This window comes from Vicugna pacos, chromosome 3, assembly GCF_048564905.1.
Source record: "Vicugna pacos chromosome 3, VicPac4, whole genome shotgun sequence".
In the NCBI taxonomy this organism is placed as follows: Eukaryota; Metazoa; Chordata; class Mammalia; order Artiodactyla; family Camelidae; genus Vicugna; species Vicugna pacos.
Window position 1 is genome coordinate 2,307,583 of NC_132989.1, and position 18,659 is coordinate 2,326,241.

The window sequence follows — 18,659 nt, forward strand, 5'->3', positions numbered from 1 at the left end:
GACAGCCTGCCTCCTGGGAGGTGGGCAGGGACAGCCACTTACTTGACTTAGGGCAGCCGACCCCTGACCTGATGCCTCATTCCCTCCCTCTGCCCACTCCTTCCCTGGGCCAGCAGCATCAGATCTTCATTCTTCCCATGGGAAGGAGTGGGTATGTGCTAGCACCCTTGCGGTGACCCCCTTCCTCACTGGTCTCCTTGTTGGCAGTTCAGCCCCCTGGGCCCAGTCTTGGGAATGCCAGGTCGTGAGAGGTTCAGCAGGGTTACCACATGGGGTATGCCCGAGAAGCCAGGGCCAGGGGTGGTGTGTGGAGGAGGGCCCCCCGCCCCTTCCTAATATCCACCCTTTGTGATACCCCTTGGCCAAGCTCCACGTCACTGCCAGTGATCAACCTCGCTGGGTGCTTTATTGTCCCTGTGCTGTGGACCCCCTCCCACTTTGGGGGGAGGTTGTCCCTCTGACCTGGAGCCCTTCTTGGCACCCCTACTGGGTGGCGACTGGCAGGCCAAGGTCTAGGTGTCCTGCCCCTAGGAGGTAGACTGCTCCACCCTAGATAACAATCTCCTCTAACAGGTTGAAAACCAGTGCCGGTGCTCTGAAGACAGAATTGCCTTCAGTTCTCAATTCTTTTAGTATCAGAGGCAAAACAAGAAAACTCATAATAGTGAATCCAGCCTGGGTTTTGTCTTTATTCCAGTGTGGTTGTAAAATGGTTAAGTTTTCATTTTTTTCTGTGGATGGTTGTATCTTTGCCTTCCAGCCTTGGAGATAGGCCAAGTGGAAGGAGCCAGTGCCTTTACAGCATGCAAAAGGGGTAGGTATGGGACAGCGGTTAGATCACTTGGTGGCCTGGGGAGAGATGGGTGGCTCCAGCCATAAGTTTAAGTCCACCTCCCAATGATCTAAGTGCCCAGGCCAGTGCAGGCCACCCCTCTTAGTATACTCATCCACTTGAAGCTGAGCACCTTTTGGTCCCACTGCCCTCCCTGCAGGCCACACATGACCTAGGGTTCTTGGTACACCTGAAGTTGATGCAGGGGCCAGGGCCACATGGGACCCTAGGATGCTGACCACCAAAAGGACAGTGCCCCCTCCCAGTGGAGTTGCAGGTAATCTTGCTGGGACCCAAGAGATTCACCACATTTTCATACATCACTTTCTACTGTGACATGTGACAGCAACTTTCCCTTTAGTATGAGATGCTTTCCACTTAAAATAAGTTTATTTAAGTACAAAGAGTGAGTCAATACAAAGAAAAGAGGAAGTAGCCGTACTTGGCCACAGCTAACCCCCTCTGGGGGCCTGGGATGACCCCCACAGGCCAGCCCTCCAGATCCCTTGGCTTCAGTCGCTGTCGTGCCGGCGCTTCCTCTTGCAGCAAGGCGAGGAGTCAGAGTCATGCCTAGGGAGACCAGGGGACACCTGCTTTGAGATCCTCTGCCTGCCTCGCACTCCTCCCTCCACCCCTAGGCAGCTGCACCTACTGAGTGGAAGCAGAAGGCAGTGAGGAATCTGGTCCCCTCCCATGCTCCTTTTCTTTCTTCTTCTTCTCTTTCTTGTGCCTCTTCTTCTTTTTCTTCTCTTTCCTGCTCTTCTTGTGGCTTTCAGGGCTGCAAGGGGGATGGATACACAGTGACGATAGCCACTGGGGCTTTGAGAGCCTAGCACAGGTGGGGCCACAGCAGTAGCTACTGACCACATGTAGCCATTTCAACTTCAAGTCACTAAGGGAAACTACTCAGTACCATGTGTGGCCAGTGGCTACCATGGTGGGCAGCACAGACACACCCAACTGTAGCAGAAAGGTCTACAGGGCAATACCTGACAATCTCATGGCCCCTTCCAGGCCTCCCACTGGGATGCCCCTGGCACCTATGGGGCAAAGTGGTGGTCCCCTCATGTGACCCCTAGACACCCCCGTGCAAGTGGCCCATATCCGAACATCCTCCAGGGCCCCTGACCCAGCTGAGGGTCAGCGGGCACTTGTAGGACCGCCCCAGGGCTCACGACCATGAGAAGCTCCCCAGAAGAAAAAGGGAGCTGAAGCTGGGAACCTCACTGACTGAGGGAAGTAGCCAACATGCAGAGAGAACTGAGTTCTGTGCTCCCAGGGTGGAGTGAGGGGCCCTTAGCCAGCCCTTACCTGGGCTCCACCTCCTCTGAACGAGGCTTCCTCTTGGCAGAAGCTAGGGAAGCCGCCCCTGGCCGACTGCTCTCCACGCGGTGGTGCTGGAGAGAGAGGCCACTCTGGGGGCGTGCGGGATACCCCGGCATGCCCATGCCAACAGGGAAGAACCAGTCAGAAAGCTGGGAAGGTTCCCCCAACGGGAGACGGCCTGCCCCGTGGCCCTCAACAGGAAGAGGCACTCAGACTGCCTCCACCCCCACCATGGGATCCCAGAATGGGGGGATTACCGTGAACACCGAAAGCCCCAGTTTAGCGGCCTCTTTGTCTTCCCGGGACAGCGCCACTCGCCCTGCAGAGCCACTGCGGGGATGCGGGTGAAACCACCCTACAGTGAGAGCCCACCCCCGTGGCGAGGCCTGCCCCCCCCACCCCAAATCCCCGCAACTCTCGCCTCCCTAGAGGTGGTGCGCCCGGTTGAAAATTCGTGCCGGTTACCACCTGGGCGGCTGACGGTGCGAAGACCCAAGGAACTGCACCCTCGCGATTTCTGAAGCCCCGGAAGACCGGCCCCGGCCCCGCACCTGGAGCTCCCCAGGCCCAGGAGCCGGTCTACTCCCTTCTCAGGGTCACCGCCTTCCCGCTTACAGACCTCGACAAAGTCCTGTGGGGGGTGAGGAGGGAGTGCAAGCGCTCGCCGCAGCGCGAGGTCAGCCCCCGCCCCAACCCGCTCCCGCCCTCCAGGTGGATCCATCTCACCTCCTTGCTCAGGCCTGTGGGCTGCTTCCTTACGTTCTTGTAGCCTCTGCGGGGGCCGCGCGCGAGCTTCAGGGAGCGGCGGGCCTCGCCTCGGCCCCCGCCCCCACCACCCCCGGTCCCCGACCTCCCCGGCGCGCCCCCATCCCCCAAACCCCGAGGCGCACTCACAGCGCTGCCATGAGCGCCTCCTGCTCCGCCTGCCTCACTGCCGCCAGCTCCTGCTCCCGGCTCAGCCCCGCTCCGTGCGCCCGGCCCTTGGCATACCAGGTGAGGTCACGGCCTTTCTGCCAGCGGCCCACCGGGGCCATGAGCGAGTTTCCTGCGGGGAACGGAGCGCTGAGTTCTCGGCACGGCCCAAGGGCTGGCGCACCGTAGCCCGCGAGCCCCCAGTCCCCGTGCCCCGCTCACCCAGGTAGTTCTCCCTCTGTTTGTCAGTCTTCACATCCTCCCAGCTGAACTGGTCCTGCCCGCCGCGCACGCCGCCCCGGCTGGAGCCGAACATGGTACCGGGCTGCCCTCTATCCCCGGGATTCCCAGTACCCAGGCCCCACCGGTCCCCGCTCCTACTCCCGCGTCGCGAGCAGTGACGTCACGCCCGCGCCACCCCCCCCGCGCGCCTGCGCACTGTTCCTCGCGCGCTTGCGCCCTACCCGGTTCCGTCCTTCAGCGCCTGCACACTAGCCGGGTACACGCAGTGGCACAGACAAGGGTTAGGCGGCTGGACTCAAGCGCCCCATTAGCACGACAGCCGTTATTGTAAGTCACATTGTGTGGGTGATGCCCCAAAGTCACCTTTCCCAGTGTGTGCCGCGTTCCTGGGGCTGTGCTGGAAGAGGGGAGGGCACTGGGGAAACGGTGTCTGCAAACCTGGCCTAAGGATTCCGACTATAGCTGCTCCAGGTTTCTTTCTATCCGGTAGCGGACTGCCCTGGAGAGAGCATTCAAGGTCAAGACGCGTTTGTACCGTTCAGCTGCCACCCTAGGGGATACCGGCTGTGTCCAGTTCCTAAAGGAGCACGCAAGCACACCTCATCGCACATGTTCCCCAGGCAGAGCAGAGAACGCCTCGGTCATCTCGGGTTGGCAGAGCTCCTCTGCTGCTGTCAGCTGATGGTTCAGTATACAAAGTAAAGTGAGCTGCTTACTGGGCAAGTGTGTTCCGTTTATCACTACGGCGGACGACTAGACTCGGTGGCAACACTTCTCGTGAGCAGGGTGCAGCCATTGGCCAACCCCCGCTGAATTGAAACCTTAGGGTGAACAAGTGTTTTCTGAGGGATTTACAAAAGGTGTCATGTATGTCATTTGTATGCCCTTTGTACCGGACACTGCCCTCCTGTAGGTTGCTCAGTGAGTTCACCTGATGGACTGCCAAGGAGGGAAATGAACAGAGGCCCTTCACCTGGCTCTCTTCTGAACCGGCTTTCTGGGGCACTCTCACTTGCCACCGCTAGGGGGCGCGCTTGAGCACGCAAGGAGGCTGGTAGGGCCTAGAGTGCAGAGGCCCAGGCGTGGTGGACGTCCCTGTGTACCTGCACAGTGCTGGTGTGGTGAGCAGACCAGAAGGGGGCGGGGAGGGGGCCCTGCTAAAGAGGAGTCCAAAGGTGAGTGCTCAGTCCAGCATCCTTCCCCGGAACAGATGCAGGGTTCCTCTCCCACAGGCTGCTGGCTCCTGCCCTCCAGGTGATGCCCAGAGCACCTTCTCCGTATCAATTATATGGCAGTGCTCTATGACTCAGGTTTATGAGAGAGAGCATGACAGCCAGGGTCCTTTGATGGAACCCCAGGATCTAACAAGATGCAGCCCCAGGCCTGGGCCAGGTCAGCTGCACTTAAAAAAGGTTGGGAATTGTCCTGAAACCAACCCCTGGAGCAGAAAGGCAGCAGTTGACCAAAAGGCCTAGCAGACTGTAACTTGAATGCACTACAGAACCTAGTGGAGTTAACAAAGGAGGCTGGCCACTCCTCTTGGCCTGCTGAATGCCAGGTAGGGCTGAGGGAGCCCTAGGAAGGGGCAGGGCAGACCAGTGCAGGCTGGGTGCAGATATCCTTGGATCCTAGACACCCTATTCCTCCCCCTGCTCTTGGTGGCCACTGTGCTCCCCCAGGAGAGTCCCTGGTATCCCTGAGGCTGAAGACAACACTAAGATCAAGGAGGCTCCAGGACCCAGAGGGACAGGCTCAGCAGTGGCAAGGCTTCCCTGCAGCAGGAGGCGCACCCATGACCTTGATAATGTTGACAACTCACATGCCCTTTGGGCCTCATCCTAAAACTACAACTTGACCCAATTCTAAGCCCTTTAGTCAGCTCAGTTGCAGAGAAACCCTCTGGGCTGGGGCACATGAAAAGGGAAGACAAGGCAGAGATGACTTCATAAGCACATGATTTAAAGACACACGATTCTTCTCCCTCCACAGGCCAGAGCAGCTACCAGGCACCATCACTTTTTGGTCCAAAACTTCTTGTACTGCTCCACATCAAAGTCGTCACTGAGCTCTGGCTCCTCCTCCTTCTCCTCTCTGAGCTGGGCCTCTCGTTTCCGGAACCGTGCACGCCTCTCCTCTGGAGACAGAGAGTCCAGGTCCACAGGCATCTGCAGAGAGGAAGGTGTGTGTACACGGCTCAGGCAGAGGGGACCAGGACGTTCTCCTGGGTCGCCACTTCACCTTGCTGTTCTCTACCACACAGTTTAGGTTTTGTGTGTTCTGTTGGGTTTTCTCTCCCTTCAACGCTTTTATTCCTTAAAAAAAAGGAAAATGAAAAAAATCTTTTCCTACTTGTTTTCCCAAGACTTGATCTTTTTCAAATACATACCTCATTGCTGCTTTCTTACCTTGGTGAGTGGAGTAAGCTCCAGGTCACCCTCCTTCTCCTCCTCAAACAATTCTGGTCCATGACTTGCCCTCCCTCCCCTGTCCAGTTTCAGTAGGTTCTGAACCCACAAGCCCCTGGAGGAGCAGTTTCTACAGACTAGGTCCACTGAGACCTGCACCCCAGGGAGTGCTGGAAAGAAACTTACTGTGAGCATCCGTCTTGGCTCCCGGTAGCGGATGTGGATGGTGGAGCCATCCTGCTTGACCAGGAGCACAGGGTAGAGGCGTGCGTAGGTCTGCCGGTGTACACGAGTGAGTGAGGCTCTGTTGCAGTCAGCCCACCAGGAGGACACACAGAGACAGCGGCGGCTCTCGAGGGTGGCCCCTGTCACCACACGCTGCCACAGCAGGCTGCAGACATACAAGCTCTGGTCAGTGGCTGGTGCTGGGACCACAGCATTCATGTGGCCCAGCTCCTATGGGGGCCCACAGCAACCCACATCAGGGCAGGATGGGGTCAGAGCAGCTCCACTCGACATCCAGGAAGAGGCTGCAGAGGTGAGGCCACAAGGCTCTGAGATGCGTGAGGACAGAGTCTGCAGCCAGGATCCTGGCAGGTCTCTCTGGTGAGGCTTGGCCCCACAGCTATGGTACTGGACTACAGCACTGAGAGGAAAGCTGACTTCCAGGAGAATGCAAACCTGCTGCTGTGGACATTTGTGTCCACCTCTCCCCTCCCCACAACCCCGGCCTCACTCATATGAAGCCTTAACCCCCAGTGAGATGATGTCAGGAGGTGGGACCTTTGGGTGGTGATTAGGGTTAGATGAGGTCATGAGAGCGAGGTGCCCAAAGTAGGATTGGTGCCCTTATAAGAGGAAGAGACCAGAGAGCTAACTCTCTCCTCCATATGAAGACACAACGAAAAGGCAGCCATATGTGAACCAGGAAGAGAGACTTCACCAGAACCCTGCTGGCACCGAATCTCAGACTTTTAGCCTTTAGAACTGTGAGAAATAAGCTGCCTGGTTTGGTGTTCTGCAAGAGCAGCCCAAGCAGACAGACACCTGGTCCACTTGGCTTCTGAATGCACACAGCAGAGCACATGACTCAAGGTGATAGGAAAGGGCCAGCCCCTGTTCTGACCTGCTCTACCCAGCCACATGACCCAACATTTGTCTCATTTGCTTGATTTCCCTATCCCAGCCTTGCCCCGTGACCCCCAGAAATCCCTTCCAGCCTGGCTTTCATGCAAACTTGAATTCAGACCCCACAGGCTGTGCCTCAGTCCATCTGTTTCCCCACAGATTCGAGGAAGAATGTCTAAATGAGTGCCAGAATGTCCTGGAATTGTCAGGTACTCCAGAAGTGGCCTCATTCTCCCAGCGTTCTTTGGAACACTTGTGGTGGACAGGCATCCTGATACTTGCCATGTGCCTTTTCCCAGCTCCCTCACTGCACCGGCAGTCACATCAACCCAGACCACACCAGCAGACTCCCATCTGGTCCCCATAACAATTCCAATTAGGTTTCCCTGCTCTGCGGGCAGTAGTTCAAAAACCCCAACATTCACATCACTTCAGTAGTTCCAGCCAAACTTTCAGGACTTCTCTCTCCACAAAGCAGCCAGCACCAGCACACATGCCATGCACAGCCACAGTACAGCAGCCCCTGCTTTGGTTGTGGTTCCCACAACCCCCCTGCACTTCCCAGCTGACACCTCAGGCTGAGGGCCCATCTCCTTCACTAGTCTGATGGCCTGGAGTAAGAACTGCATCTTATTTGCTATGAAGTCCCAGACCCTGGTTGAGTGCTCAGTAAATTTTGGCAACATGAATCCAGTCCCTGCCTTTACAAGTGCATGACCGGAGAAATGAGATGGTGGATGAGCTCCAGCACCAAAGGAACCTGCAGTCAGTTGGGCAGGGCCTGCACCTAAGCAGCACGAGGCAGCCCAGGGCGCAGCCACTCCAGAGAACCTGATGTTGGTGACTCAGGAGACTTCTGGAAGAGGGGAAAAGAGTGGATGTTCTCCCACCGTAACAGCAGTTACAATTCCACCGTGAACCCTTCCCAGCACCAGGGCCCTCCAGGGAACACTGCAGAGTCCCCTCCCCATCTTCATACTAACCTACAGCTTCAGATGCCACATCCCTCTCCCTAGATTCTGCACAAACAGTTCAAAACTTGCATTCTTTCTCTCCTCCCACAAGGGGTGGGAGGAACAGGTAGATGGGGAGGCAGTTCTGGTGGGAAGAGCAGGAAAGCCATGGTATTCTCCAGGACCCAGAGCCTAGCTGGGCTGCAGGCTCTGAATAGGACAGTGACCACCATCACATCTGTTTGGTGCTACGTACTCACAAGTCACTTCTGTTTTTCTCTCAACACTGTTGAGGTGTTCACACATATGTACTTGTGTGTATTCTCCAGATACACTGCCTCTGGAGGCTCTCCTGAGGCAGCACAGCCTAAGGCTCTTGAGTGAGCATTCTCTGGGTGGCCCCATTACAGCAGTCCCAAGAGGCCTGGAAGTCCACGCTTACCCCAGCAAGCTGCCCGTGACCGCCATCCCTCCTGAGAACCCCTGCAGCTCGTGACGGCCCAGAGTCAGTCAATAGTCCAGTGTGGAACCTGCTGGGCAAAGAAATAAAAGATCTTTTTAAAAGGCAGGCTTCTCCACCTCATTGAACCTCACCAAATCCCAGACAGAACAAAGCCGTCTCCAAGAGACATTACCAGTTCAGTGCCAGTCTCTCCCAATAACCTATCAGGGCTTCAGCCCTGACTTGGCATTAGCATCACCTGTGGAAGATTTCTGACCCGCAGATGCCCCTGTCCTACTCCCGAAGACTCTGCCTCAGTAAGTCTGAAGCAGGACCCGGGCCCGCTCTCGTGGGTTGCAGAGTCAGGAAAATCACTCTGAAGATGGAGTACAATGTAAAAAGTGAAGCCTGGCTCATACTTTGTTTTCCAAGGTCATTTCACTCTCACAAAATCCAGCAAAATAAGGATTACGAAAGGGGAGCTGGTGCTTGCTTACTAACCCCTGACTCCCAGGAAAGCGTCTGTGCTGTTTTCCGCGGTGACAAACCAGTTGTTTCAAATACCTAATACTTGAGATCCCGGTCATTAAAGAGCCCTCCCAGCCGCGACCGGCAAGTTTGCCTTGCTGTCCCCTGTCAGGGCAGGGCATCTGAGGGCCTTCCTCCGTCTTAGCAGGTGACTCGGCAGGAAACCGAAATGCTATATACCTCGAAAGCTGATGCCTGCCCATCCTCTCACCCTCGAGGGCCTGCGGTTTGCCGCTGGGCCCGGACCCTCCCTTGGGGGGAAGCCCTCCATGCCCGTGCGACGCAGCTCCTTTCCAGCACCAGTTTGCCACCCTTACTGCCTTCGGAGCGGCCTCCAGGACCAGCAGCCGAGCTGCTTCCGGCCAAGTGGGTGCGGTACTAGCCAGGACCCCGCACACGGTCACGGCCAACTAAACTTTCGGTCTTCCTACGGCGGCGCCGTGACGTCATCCACCGGCGCAGCGTCGTGCGGCGATGACCTATACGCCCTCTGGCAGACGCAGGGCCGACGCCGCGCTGACGTACTTCCTGAGGGGCGGGGAGAGGCCGGCGCGGCGCGGCGCGGCGCTGTGACGTAGGTCCCCGCGGGCGGTGGAGGCGGCCCCTCATGCTGCGGCGCCCGCTGGCCGGGCTGGCGGCAGCCGCCCTGGGCCGGGTATCCTCGGACGGTGAGTGGCAGCCCCTCAGAGAGGGGCGGAGGTCCCGGCGCGCGCAGGCCCGGGGAGGGCCTTCCTGGGGCGTCCGGCCCCGGGCTTGCATTTTGCAGGCTGAATCTGAGGCGGAGAGGTGGGGCCGCCGCTGCTCGCGCGTGTGGCCCCGCCCGAACCTGTGCTGAGCCGGGTGTCGTGCACCTGCCTCAGGGACTCGTGGGGCTGTGCTCGTGCATTCGGTCACGTCGCCAGCCACCGAAACTGCCCTCGGCGGCCCTCAGTTGTTCCCAGAGCTCCGTCCCAGGGCGAGCAAAGCGGGGTGGACATGGATAGAGTAGTGTGTCTTTTCGTGGAGGCAAATTGACTCCATTTGAAGGGTTGCCCTTCGTTTTGAAATGTATCCCGAGTGTCTCTGTGTTAGAATTGCCTTTGGCAGTTATTGTTTTTACTTAGACAAATTAAACGCTGCTTCTCCTGTGTCAGTCCTCCAAATGTGGGAGGAATTTCTTCTGGCACGGGAAGCTCCAGACAGCTTGTAAAACCCCTGCAGCCTGAGGACTTCATGCTGGATGCCATTGTGGACCCTGCAGGATGCTCAGGGACAGAGAGGGGAAGCAGCCTGACACCCTCCCCGAGGTGGACCACACAGCAGAGCCGAAAACCCCAGGAGATCAAGGTTCTGGAGGCCTTTAGGTGGCCCTTGGAATGGCAGAGTCCCTGAAGTCCCTACCAGCTCCCCTGGCCTGTAGAAATGTGTGGTCTACTGTGAGCTCAAGGGGAGCAGCAGAGATAACAGTTGGAGAAGCCTCTTGGTGGTCCAGCTCTGGTGCTGTGTTCGGTTCCCACCACATTTTGCAAACCCAGGGGGCCTTAGGTGGGTGGAGCTGACTTCTCCAAGGACTCCCAGCTAGAATGTCCCCGGGGGACTGCTGCAGATTCCTGGCCTGCCCCACAGCTCAGCGCTGCTGGATGTTGCAGGTGTGGGTGCTCCACGCAGGAGCTGGTTATTAGTGGCAGGCCTTCCTGACTGGTGGGCATGGTAGTTGTGGTTCCCCTTCCCTCAGGATAAGAGACCTCAAGCCTAGGTTGCTGGAGCTGCCCATCTACTGTTCTTAGACATGCTTTTGGGAGCAGTGAGAGGGAGTGAGCCTCCTTCACCCAGGTGCTGGTTTGGGGAGGGACAGTGAGGTGTGCCCCCTCACCCGTTATCACTGCCTTCTGATTGGGGGTGGGGTGGAAGCTGAGGTGATGGTTGGCCAGTGTAGGATGGGTCCCACAGGGCCAGGATGTGCTTCTCATGGTCAGCCTTGAATGAGTCCCCTGTGAGCACGCCTTGGCAACACACCTGTCCGAACTGTTGGGCTAATTGATAGCCTTCAAAGTCCAACGACCCCCATTTCTGGGCTCTCAGATAAAGCACATTCTTTCCTGGGCGTGTTTTCCCTAACAAACCAATAGCCCCAAGTAATGCCCACCTTATCAGTGTCAAACCCCACCACCCTTCACGGACCCTAAACCTCTTACCTCACCTACAACCAAAGACTTGTGCACAAGCTGATCAGGACCAACCTTATAAAAGACCAGCAACCAGCCCTCGGCGCTCATGCAGGCACTCCTCACCTGTGTGGCCGTCTGTTGCCTGTGACAGTGAACCCTAATAAACTCCTTTCTGTTTTTATACTTTATATCTCTGTAAATTCTTTCACCAACCCATGTCACTATGTCACTGGCTCACTGACTGGCTGCCCTGTTGTGTCACACAACATGAATGTGGGCTTCTCTGGGCTTTTCTTTCACTCTTAGATCTCCCAGACCACAACTGGTGAAGGACCCAGGAAAACCTTCACCTTCACCACCAGGAGGGATCTGGGGTGGGTGTGGCTTCCTGTCTTATCATTGACGGAAATTTCCTGCCTCAAGAGCCCCAGCTCTCCCCTCTTCTTGTAATAACTGCACACACTTGCCAGCACACACCAGGCCACTCACGATCCAGGTTGGTGCCACACCTCTGATAAGTGCAGTTTGCCCAGGCTTTCCTTTAGATTCTAGGAACACGTTGACCCAGTCATTGACCTTTAAGATCAACGGTTTCTTTGAGTAGCAGATTCTGGGAGTTCAGAAGTACATTTTTCCTCATCCATACCCAAGCTTTTTAAAAAAAAAACACCTGAACTGTTAATCTACATCTTTTGCATCACGTTTAGCATAGCCCAAGAAACACATTCAGAGGATTTGAGGAAGCGCAGGAAGGAAGAGGGTTTTATGATGTGGTTGTGAGGGGAAGGAGGTGACCACAGTCCTCCAGGAGGAAAGGGAAAGCACTGAATGTTGTGGGGTTTGGCGGGCTGACGCACAGGCAGTGAAAGAATTTACCAAAGACAGGATGAAAATAGAAAAGGCATTTAATAGGTGCGCTTCCATAGACAACAGTGAGCCACCAGACAAGAGATGCCTGTGTGAGCTCTGCAAGCCACTGAGGTCTTTTATTATGGCGGATTACATCAGGTGCCAGAGGGTCACAAGGCATGTGATCGGCTTGTGCACAAGTCTCTCATTGGTTGATGTTGAGATAATAGGGAAAGTGAAGATCGGGAAAGGGTAGGGCTACATGACTCCAGTAGGGGGCTGTGACCAGTTCTGGTGGCATTGCATGGGCCTTGGAACAGGAATCTGCCAGATGTCTGTGGACTCTACACAAAGGGTGAACTGCTGGAGCACTGGTGTGGGGGCAGGTGCCCTGAAGTTGGGCTCTGGTCCCTGACTGAACCCATGTACTAGGCCTCTGTTTCCCCTGGTCCCTCCCTGACTGTGTATGTGCTAAGCCTCGGCTTCCTCTGGGTCCCTCTCTGATCCTGTGTGTGCTGGTTCCTGGCTGACCCTGGGTGTGCCTGGCTGTGGTTTCCCCTCCGTGAGAGTGAATCCTGCCCCACCCAGAAAGGCCTGGGCTTCTTCCTGCTGCATGGTGTGTTTGCCCTAGAGCCCTTTCTCTCTCCTGCTCCCTCTGCCTTCCAGTGGGACTTGAGTGAAGATCTCGTGTAGAACTGAATCCTGCTTCTTCTCCTCGATGGAAAGAGACCCAGATGCAGCTGTGTAGTGCCGTGACATGCCCAAGTCTTCCACAGTGTGGCTTCTAGCCAGCACTTCTGAGGGCCAAGCTTCCTCTCAGGGAAGGCACCGTCCTCACCCCACTGTGGGAAGAGGATGTGAGAAGGAAATCACTGGCTGCTTTGTTGCTGTCCCACATCAAGCCAGGTTCTTGAAGGTTAAGTGGCTTCTTAAGGTCACTGGGCCAGGACATGTGCCACACACAGAACACCTGGGACCTAGGCCAGGGTGGTTCTCCTGTCCCACACTGCCTGTGTGGGGGCTGGAGCATGACCAGCCTTCTGACCCAGATGCTCAGGGTTCCTGATACGGTGTAGAGAGCCAGGTGGAAACCAGTGTTTTGAGGTGAGATGACGAGTAAGACTTGTGCTCAGCATGCCCCATGAGGGTGTCAGGCCCTGGGACTTCCTTGTGTAGTTTTGCAGTGTCTAGTTGTTAGAGCTTATGACTGTAACATCTGGTCATGACTGTGGGCACGGAGAAGAGGGCAGGAACTGCTAGGGAAGCATTTAGTGGCCTGTGTGCCAGCCTGGAAGTACAGGGCAGATCGACACCATGCAGCCTCTTGGTCTTGCTGGCAAGTTTACAGTGAGGAGCTTCAGGGTGCCCATGGGGGTGTGGGATGTGAGGGTGGGGCACCTGCCCAAGTTGGGCACGTGGCAAAAGAGCAGAACGTTCCTGAGGGGCTTCTTCATAGGCAGGATGGGTCCTCCCCTCCCTAGAGGTGGTTGCCCCAAGTTGGGTCCAGAAGGTGCCAGCTGCATCCCCTGGGCTGAGGATTTGTTGCTGTAAGTGAGGCCCAGGTAGGCTTTCTGGCCCTTCTCTCTGAGCATTGCCATGTGTCCACTTGGTGTTGCATGCCCCTGCCCTGGAGAAACTCACGTTCTTGTGGCACTGACATGCTGCCTGGTCTTAGGCAGACCTAAGTGGCTGAACGACCATAGCTGCCCTGCATGCAAGGTGGGGAGGGACATGTATACAGTGGTAACCCAGCACAGTCCAGAGGCCAGGTAATGTGGTAGGCAGATCACAGCCTTCACAGCCTTTCTCTTTCCAGGGCCCCTCTAGGAGCAGCATCCTTGTTCAGGTACTTGGTGGCCCCCAGCCTCTCCTCTGCCCTCCTGTGCCCCTCTACGCCCCCTCCCCACAGCTCTCCCCATCCTTGGTCGCTCAGCATCTAGAAAGTCAGGGCAGACCCAAGGGAGTGGGCTGGGCTGCCCATGGGACATCCATTCTGCAAAGGAAGGGACTTTGCAAAGGGCAACAGCAAGGGAGAGGTGAGACCTCTTCGTGCACCAGGCCTTAGGGGAGGGAGGGGGCTGCGCTCTGCTGGGCAGGCACCAGCAGTGGGCTTGGAGTCGGACGCACACACGTGTGGGCATGTGTGTGGTGGCACACGTGTCTGGGTAGGAAAGTTCGGACACCAGAAAAGAGCTTGGTGTCTAGTGGGACTGACTGTTACTCAATGAAAATGATGTACTGTTGTAGTAGGAAACTTCAAGAGGCAAAGGAGCTAAGAATTGGTCACTTAGAGATGGCAGAGTATGGATGAATTCTTCTGGGTCTCTTTCTGTTATCTCTGTTCAGAAGTGCAGCATGTTTCCCACATTCTTCTGTAGGCATTTGCATATGGCATGATGGTCCCAGAATAGCGGTGCTTTAGCCAGATTACCCAGGTTGGCCTACATTGTGGATTAAGAAAGCAGTGCCCACCTGGGGCCCTGCTGGAAAGCTGCCCAGGCTGGGTGTCCCTCAGCAGAGTGGTCTGTCCCTCCTAGGCCTCACTGCTGGTCTGCTGGCCACCGACTGCTCCTTGGGGACTTCCACACCTTACCAGGCAGCCCGAGGACACAGCCCTGCAGGGCCAGGCCAGCTCACCACATGCCCTCCCGGAATCTCCTTCTGCATACCTCCCAGCTCCCCTGCTCAGTGTCCACCTCAATTCCCATCTTCTGAGGCTCCCGAAGCACCTGACCTTCCTCAGCGCGTTTTGCTCACGTGGCTGGGTGGGGAGGTGTGCTTCTCTGGGGTGAGGAGCAGCCCTTTCCCTCTGTGCTGGGCAGGTGGTGCTGGCTGCGCTGGCAGGGATTTAGTGCTCAGAGGGTGAGGCACAGGCAGGGATTACCAGTCTCCAGCCAGCTCATCCAGAGCAGCCCCAGGCTGAGTACAGAGGCTGTACCCCACCCAGAAGGTAGGTCCTGTGTGAAGGGTGTTGGGGTGGTCTAACGAGCACAGAGCTGGCTAAGCTGATGCCCCCCAGAGCTCCCCAACTCTTCCTACCCTCAGTGTTCTCACTTGTGGCAGGTGTATGAGCCCTGTGCTGTGAGCTGGGAGGGTGGCCCCCACTGCTCTCCTTACTGGCTTCATGAGACTCAAGTATCAGAGAGGTAGGTCAGGAACCTGGTCCCTCGAAGTCAGCCCCTCACTTTTCAATGGAAGTTCCCAGAACAGGGCTTGGGTTCTACTGACCTTGACCAAGGGCACCTCTGGGGCTTGGTGCCAGGAGATGCAGGAATGGGGACCCAGACATGCCCCTCCCAGGAGCCAAAGTAGGAGGGGACGGCTGGGGCGGCCGCATGCTCGTGGTGAGTGCATGTGTTACCAGGTAGCCCGCCCCAAAGGAAGGCACGGCTGGAGCCTGAGCACGGCTCTGAGTGACTGCCCACAGCTCTGCCCAATTCCTGGGGTGAATTAACTTGGGGCAGAGATGGGGGCACTGCAGCCACCTCACCCACTTCCATAGGAAGCAGGTCCCTCAGGCCCTGCTCATTATTTGTCCCCCGTCACCTATAGGGATGTCAGGACCAAGGCCTGTTGTCCTGAGCGGACCCTCGGGGGCTGGGAAGAGCACCCTACTGAAGAGACTGCTGCAGGAGCATGGCAGCATCTTCGGCTTCAGCGTGTCTCGTGAGGCCCCAGGGGAGGTGGGGGAGGGTCTCAAGGATGCTGGGGGCAGGGACCCCTGCTGACATGCCCTGGAGCCCCCCCCACGCCCCCAGAAGGGTGGAGCCAGGCCCTGTGGGAAGGCCCGGGGGATGGGATGCATGGGGCTCCAGGTGTCCAGGTCAGTCACAGGTATTTGTTCCCAGACACCACGAGGAACCCGAGGCCAGGAGAGGAGAACGGCAAAGGTGAGCTCAGCCAGCCGGCCTCAGCGCTCCAGCACAGGGCTGGAGCAGCCCTCCACCTGTCGTGATGCATGAGGCCTCCCTATCCCCATCTGCTGTGTGGGTCCCTCTTCCGGGCGGGGTGGGCATAATTAGGAACCAGGCATCAAGGTGCATGCTGGTGCCCAATGTCCACATGAGAGGCTGGGTGGGGGCCCTGATCCCAGCACGAGGCAGCTGAGGGGCCCCTTTCCTCAGTGTGTGCTGCCCATGCTGTGTGGTTGAGATCATAGCCATGCACCATATAGGGCTCTCTGGCATCGTGAGCATTTTCTATAGTTTTAGTAGGGCTTCTATGCCTACCTGACACATAGCATGGAAGTCCACCCCAGCCTCCCCTGCTGAAGCTGGCAGTCTCCAGTCTCCCCCTCCGAAACTCCCCTGCAGTCGCCAGTGGTCTCCAGGCCCTCCTCAGTGGGGACAGTGTGAAAAGTGGCCCCTGCCCATCTGTCTCCCCCCCAGACATCTCCCTGCCCCTGTGGCCTGAGCAGCCTTCATTGTGGATGAACAGACAGGGATAGACAGGCCCAGAAGGGAAGAAGCTGGTAACCTGGCTGTGGTCATATGGACAGCTCCTCCTCCTTTGCAGATTACTACTTTGTGACCAGGGAGGTGATGCAGCGGGACATTGCTGCTGGAGACTTCATCGAGCATGCTGAGTTTTCAGGGAACTTGTATGGGACCAGGTGGGCCATGCTTGGGGCCCTCCCTTCATCCGATTCTCTCAAGGACCTGGAATGGGTGGCCCAAGCAGGGGGTTTCTCTTTGTGGCCCCCCTAGGCAGCGGGTCTACCCTTGGCTGGGCCCCTGGTTGGGGTTTTCTCTACGGGCTATCTATCTGGGCAGTTGGGGCAAGGGACCTAACCCCCAAGGGTCAAGATGAGGCAGCAGTCAGGGCTCTTCAGGCCACTCCCTCCTGGCCCAGCCCTACCTGGCCTGCTGTGGGAACCATGGGCCGCTCAAGGGACTGATATGTAGTGAGGACTCAGGGAACCTGGGTCTCACAGGTCTGCAGGTTTCACTCTGGCCCCCTCCCCTCCAACCAGTGGGGCAGCCTGGGAGGGTCCCTGGGGCAACAGAAGCTGCCCCCCTCCTCAACCAGAGCAGGGTCCATGGTGGCTCTCCCCATACAGCTTGTGAGGCTTGGGAGCAGTGTCTTGACACAGGCAGGCAGGCCCAGACATGCCTTTGTGCACAGCCTGTCCTTGAGCCACCTGGCTGGGTGAGGCAGGGACCCCACAAGACCCATCGTGCTCTGCCCCCAGGTGCAGATGGAAGGAATGGTCGGTCCCAGAGTGGGGTTGTTTGGCCACTGTTGGGACACTCAGTGCCCGCTGAGAGGTGGTTCCCCCAGTGGAGAGCCTGTGGTACATGGTGACCTTTAGGGTGAGGGGCCAAGGCCTACAAAGGACGGCCGGGGGATGAGGAAGCCCAACGGGGCGTCGAGTAGTGCTCTCGGGGCCCTGGGCCAAGGCATCCCTGCCTGAGCAGGGCTCCAGTCTGCAGGACATGAGAGAGGTGGCCATCCTTGTCCCTGAGGTCAGGATCCAGAGGGTATTGTCTTCTAGGGGCATGATTGGTGGGTTGGACTGATAGAGGTGATAGAGTGATGTGGCCTGGGGGCAGGTGCCAGGAGGAGAGGCCCTGGGCCAGGGTCTGCAGGGCTACCTACTCCCACTCCTGGACCAGCAGAGGGCCCCCATGTGCAAGGGTTGCTCAGGGAGTGCCTCCAGAAAGGTGAGCAGATGCCAGGGTTAGGCTGGGCAGACAGGCTCAGAGCAGAAGATGGACAGTGATGGTCCCACTGAGGCTCTTTGAGGCTGTAGGGGCTACTGGAGCCCAGGGAGGCCCCAGCTGAGCAGCACCCCCTCATCCCCCAGCAAAGCGGCCGTGCGGGCCGTGCAGGCCATGAACCGCATCTGCGTGCTGGACGTGGATCTGCAGGGCGTGCGCAACATTAAGAAGACTGATCTGCAGCCAATCTACATCTGTGTGCAGCCACCCTCACTGGATGTCCTGGTGAGGGCCGAGAAAGGAGGGGGAGGGGGGTGAGGCGGCCCCAGAAGCTTTGACCTCCTGACCTTTGTGCTTCATCTCAGGAGCAGCGGCTGCGGCAGCGGAACACAGAGACAGAGGAGAGCCTGGCCAAGCGCCTAGCTGCCGCCCGGGCTGACATGGAGAGCAGTGAGTGTGGGCGCCTACCACTGGTGTCCCCTGCTCTCTCCCCAGGCCCCACAGTAGGCCAGTCCCACCCACTAAGGGGCAGAGGAGGACTGGAGCCAGCACCCAGCACTGTGGTCCCCATGAAGAGTCCCCAGACCCTTCCTCTGTCACCAGAGCTTCCGCTGACCCTGCCCCCACCCCCAGGCAAGGAGCCCGGCCTGTTTGACCTGATCATCGTCAACGACAATCTGGACAAGGCCTACTGGGCCCTGAAGGAGGCGCTCTCCGAGGTGGGCTGGGGTGGGGCTGGGGCCTCAGACCTCTGTCTGGCAAATGGGGAAAGCAGGCTGGGACAGGTGATATGGTGGCCCCAGGCCAGGCGAGACCCTCTTCCTCTCCCTAGCCCCACTTCTTCTCTCCCCCACAGGAAATAAAGAAGGCTCAAGCAGCTGGTCACCCCTGAGAAGGCCCACCGGCTACATCCTCCCAGTGGGGGCCTAGGGCCTGACACCCACCCTCAGCGGGTCAGGGTCTCCCAGCAGTGGCTCTGCTCACCTCAGCTGCCACCCAGGGGTCAGGGTGCTGCTCTTCTTCCCTCACCCCTCCACTGCAGCAGGGGGACCTTCTCTCTCACCCCTACCCCCCATGCCCATTTCTAGGCTCCCTCCCTGCCCTGCCCCGCTCCATCACCACCCTCCCTCCTATGGACGCTGGGCCAACATCCAAATAAAGAACTGCTGGATTAGAGTGTCCTGGAGCCCATGGATCGTGACCCTGGGCGGGTGGAGCCGCAGTGCACCCCACC

General features: G+C 57.7%; 3 protein-coding genes and 1 long non-coding RNA gene across 12 annotated transcripts; 2 read left to right on the forward strand and 2 right to left on the reverse strand.

Moving 5' to 3' along the window:
• Positions 1-1,200: 1,200 nt before the first annotated feature.
• Positions 1,201-3,485, reverse strand: C3H1orf35 (chromosome 3 C1orf35 homolog). The gene is made up of 8 exons (XM_006218759.4): positions 3,293-3,485; positions 3,053-3,203; positions 2,885-2,930; positions 2,710-2,789; positions 2,416-2,488; positions 2,144-2,229; positions 1,485-1,610; positions 1,201-1,402 (listed from the first exon to the last, which is right to left on the reverse strand). The coding sequence occupies exons 1-8, from the start codon at positions 3,384-3,386 to the stop codon at positions 1,345-1,347; spliced, it is 714 nt and encodes a 237-aa protein (XP_006218821.1). The 5' UTR covers positions 3,387-3,485; the 3' UTR covers positions 1,201-1,344.
• Positions 3,486-3,525: 40 nt separating this feature from the next.
• Positions 3,526-4,036, forward strand: LOC140689274 (uncharacterized). The gene is made up of 2 exons (XR_012064166.1): positions 3,526-3,640; positions 3,804-4,036. It is a non-coding gene; the product is annotated as an uncharacterized lncRNA (long non-coding RNA).
• Positions 4,037-5,251: 1,215 nt separating this feature from the next.
• On the reverse strand, positions 5,252-9,244 carry MRPL55 (mitochondrial ribosomal protein L55). 6 transcript variants are annotated; one of them, XM_015251614.3, is made up of 4 exons: positions 9,087-9,244; positions 8,242-8,332; positions 5,905-6,109; positions 5,252-5,478 (listed from the first exon to the last, which is right to left on the reverse strand). In XM_015251614.3, the coding sequence occupies exons 2-4, from the start codon at positions 8,265-8,267 to the stop codon at positions 5,326-5,328; spliced, it is 384 nt and encodes a 127-aa protein (XP_015107100.2). In that variant the 5' UTR covers positions 8,268-8,332; positions 9,087-9,244; the 3' UTR covers positions 5,252-5,325. The 6 variants fall into 6 exon arrangements, with proteins under 6 accessions (XP_015107100.2, XP_006218820.2, XP_015107101.2 ...); XM_006218758.4 differs by having other exon boundaries at positions 8,242-8,329; positions 9,087-9,242; XM_015251615.3 differs by having other exon boundaries at positions 8,242-8,329; positions 8,981-9,228.
• A 35-nt stretch (positions 9,245-9,279) lies between these two features.
• Positions 9,280-18,606, forward strand: GUK1 (guanylate kinase 1). Of its 4 annotated transcripts, XM_015251611.3 has the most exons (9): positions 9,382-9,437; positions 14,829-14,911; positions 15,318-15,431; positions 15,614-15,655; positions 16,281-16,377; positions 17,572-17,710; positions 17,791-17,875; positions 18,059-18,144; positions 18,282-18,606. In XM_015251611.3, exons 2-9 carry the CDS (start codon positions 14,890-14,892, stop codon positions 18,315-18,317), a joined length of 621 nt encoding a protein of 206 aa, XP_015107097.2. In that variant the 5' UTR covers positions 9,382-9,437; positions 14,829-14,889; the 3' UTR covers positions 18,318-18,606. The 4 variants fall into 4 exon arrangements, with proteins under 4 accessions (XP_031527975.2, XP_072808522.1, XP_015107097.2 ...); XM_031672115.2 differs by lacking the exon at positions 14,829-14,911 and having other exon boundaries at positions 9,280-9,437; XM_072952427.1 differs by lacking the exons at positions 9,382-9,437; positions 14,829-14,911 and adding an exon at positions 14,303-14,715.
• The last annotated feature ends 53 nt before the right edge of the window (positions 18,607-18,659 follow it).

Coding starts and splice junctions, on each gene's coding strand:
- C3H1orf35 (XM_006218759.4), bottom strand. CDS start 3,386: ATGTTCGGCTCCAGCCGGGGCGGCGTGCGCGGCGGGCAGGACCAGTTC. Junction 2,931..3,052: donor GAGGCGCTCATGGCAGCGCT/GTGAGTGCGCCT, acceptor CGGCCCCCGCAG/AGGCTACAAGAACGTAAGGA. Junction 2,790..2,884: donor CCACAGGCCTGAGCAAGGAG/GTGAGATGGATC, acceptor CACCCCCCACAG/GACTTTGTCGAGGTCTGTAA.
- GUK1 (XM_031672115.2), top strand. CDS start 9,377: ATGCTGCGGCGCCCGCTGGCCGGGCTGGCGGCAGCCGCCCTGGGCCGG. Junction 9,438..15,317: donor GGGCCGGGTATCCTCGGACG/GTGAGTGGCAGC, acceptor CGTCACCTATAG/GGATGTCAGGACCAAGGCCT. Junction 16,378..17,571: donor GGGAACTTGTATGGGACCAG/GTGGGCCATGCT, acceptor CTCATCCCCCAG/CAAAGCGGCCGTGCGGGCCG.
- MRPL55 (XM_015251614.3), bottom strand. CDS start 8,267: ATGGCGGTCACGGGCAGCTTGCTGGG. Junction 6,110..8,241: donor GTCACGGGCAGCTTGCTGGG/GTAAGCGTGGAC, acceptor GTATGTCTGCAG/CCTGCTGTGGCAGCGTGTGG. Junction 5,479..5,904: donor AGCCAAGACGGATGCTCACA/GTAAGTTTCTTT, acceptor TCCTCTCTGCAG/ATGCCTGTGGACCTGGACTC.